At 38.6% G+C, this 1948-nt stretch overlaps 1 protein-coding gene across 1 annotated transcript; it reads right to left on the reverse strand.

Annotated features, from left to right (window-relative positions):
- Window positions 1–10: 10 nt before the first annotated feature.
- LOC124895264 (leucine-rich repeat receptor protein kinase EMS1-like) lies at window positions 11–1894 on the reverse strand (the record flags this gene model as incomplete). Its single annotated transcript, XM_047405707.1, has 3 exons — window positions 1318–1894; window positions 679–1220; window positions 11–631 (listed from the first exon to the last, which is right to left on the reverse strand). Coding segments are annotated over exons 1-3 (1740 nt in total), but the record flags the coding sequence as incomplete, so codon positions are not given.
- Window positions 1895–1948: the final 54 nt, after the last annotated feature.

The raw sequence follows: 1948 nt of genomic DNA on the forward strand, positions 1-1948 counted from the left end.
TACCATGAACTTCCCCTATCTGTGTTGGAATTGAGCCAACGAGATTGGTAAGTGACAAATTGATGACGTTAACATTCTCGAACTTAGAAGGGATGGGACCTTGAAGGTTGTTATCGGCTAAACTAATTATTGTTGGATAAGGAGAAGATTTCAGCTGAATCGTTGGAGGTATAACTCCCTTGAAGTTATTCATCGATAAATCTAGTACAGAGAGGGCCGGGAGATTGAACAACCAGTACGGTATGGCTCCTGATAGACTGTTGTTAGCCAAAATTAAAATCACGAGGATCGTCAGATTTGAAAAGAACTTTGGGATTTCTCCTCTCATGTTGCAAGATGTAAATTCCAAAATCTCGGGCTGGAAAGTTTGCACTAAGGATTGATCTTGATCATTGATTTCCACAGACAATCCACTAACTCCGAAGCTAATTCGATCCAATCTAGACTTTCGGAACAAAGACAGTGGCGTATCACCATTCAGGTTATTCTGCTGAACATAAAGACACGAAAGCTTAGGAAGCTGAAGTATGCACGAGGGAAGACATCCTGTTAGATCATTCCAATTTAAATTCAGGTACTCGAGGGAGGGGATTTGACAGATAGATATTGGAATATTCCCTTGTAGTCTGTTCTGAAAAGTGATAAGTATTGAAGGCTTGTTAAACCGGACATGGATACCGGAAGTTGGCCTGTGATATCATTGTCGTTGAGCATCATTATTCTTAATTTCTTAAGTTTTGTTATAGAAGGAGGTATTGACCCTTCGATCGAGCATCCATCAGCTAGGAAAACAGTTAATGAAGTTGAGTTGCTTAAAGAAGGAGGAACCGTTCTACCGACCCGAGTGAAGCTTATGTCAAGATATGTTAACTTTGACCATGGAACAGAAAACATTATAACAAGATCTATGGTCATAGCAGGATTGGTAGAAACAGAAAGTTTTTCGAGTTGAGGAAGATAAGGGATATGACCGTCTAAATCGTTGCCACTAAAGTCAAGAACCGAGAGGGTTGTGAGGTTCGATAGAATATCAGGTATCGAGGAAGTTAGAACGTTAGAACTCATTTCTAGAGTAGAAAGACTAGTAAGATTAAGTAATTGCGCTGTCGGAATTCTTCCTGAAATGTTGCAGTTGGACAATTGAAGTGAGATGAGATTTGAAAGACTTGATATTGTTTTAACCCAATGAAATGATTCCGAGGACTTTGATAGATTAACACCTGTCAATACGAGATATCTGAGACGTCAGAGTCCTTCTAACCACCTTAGATTTGGACTAGACAGATATCCATAGCTTATAAAAGATTAACAGTGAACCAGAATCTAACTTTGGTGGTAATGTCAAGCTAACAGTAAGAGAAGACAAATCGGGGACTAAATTAGCACACGAAAGATCAAGAGACCTTAAAGATGTAAGATTTGAGAATTGCATGTCGATGGAATCTTGAAACATAGAATTCGACAGATTGAGATAAGTCAACTTTGTTAAGTCCGATATCTCAACAGGTAACTTTGAGAACATGAAGTTGTTGAAACTCAGGTCGATATGTTGGATATGATCAAGAGTGAAGAGCAATGGAGATATATTACCTTTAAGGGCAAAATCGGACGCGTTGTTAGAACTTGAAACAACTTCCTTATTGACATTGATCATGACTTCATCCGGATGAGGATTCCAGAGATTGACAACTACAACACGACCTGAACTTGAGCATTTGATTCCTTTCCAGTTGCAACAGTTTTCGCCTTTCCATGAAGATAACCGATTAGATGGATCAGTCAGCAAGGATTTGAAGCTCATTAGAGCTGCTCTTTCTCCTTCATGGCAACCACCAACGAGCGAAAAACAGTAAAATAGAGTAGCAAATATAAGGAAAACTTTCTTTAACCACATGATTTCAAGATGATGAACAATATCCTAGATTGTCAAATATAACATATATATATA

This window comes from Capsicum annuum, unplaced genomic scaffold, assembly GCF_002878395.1.
Source record: "Capsicum annuum cultivar UCD-10X-F1 unplaced genomic scaffold, UCD10Xv1.1 ctg80917, whole genome shotgun sequence".
In the NCBI taxonomy this organism is placed as follows: domain Eukaryota; kingdom Viridiplantae; phylum Streptophyta; class Magnoliopsida; order Solanales; family Solanaceae; genus Capsicum; species Capsicum annuum.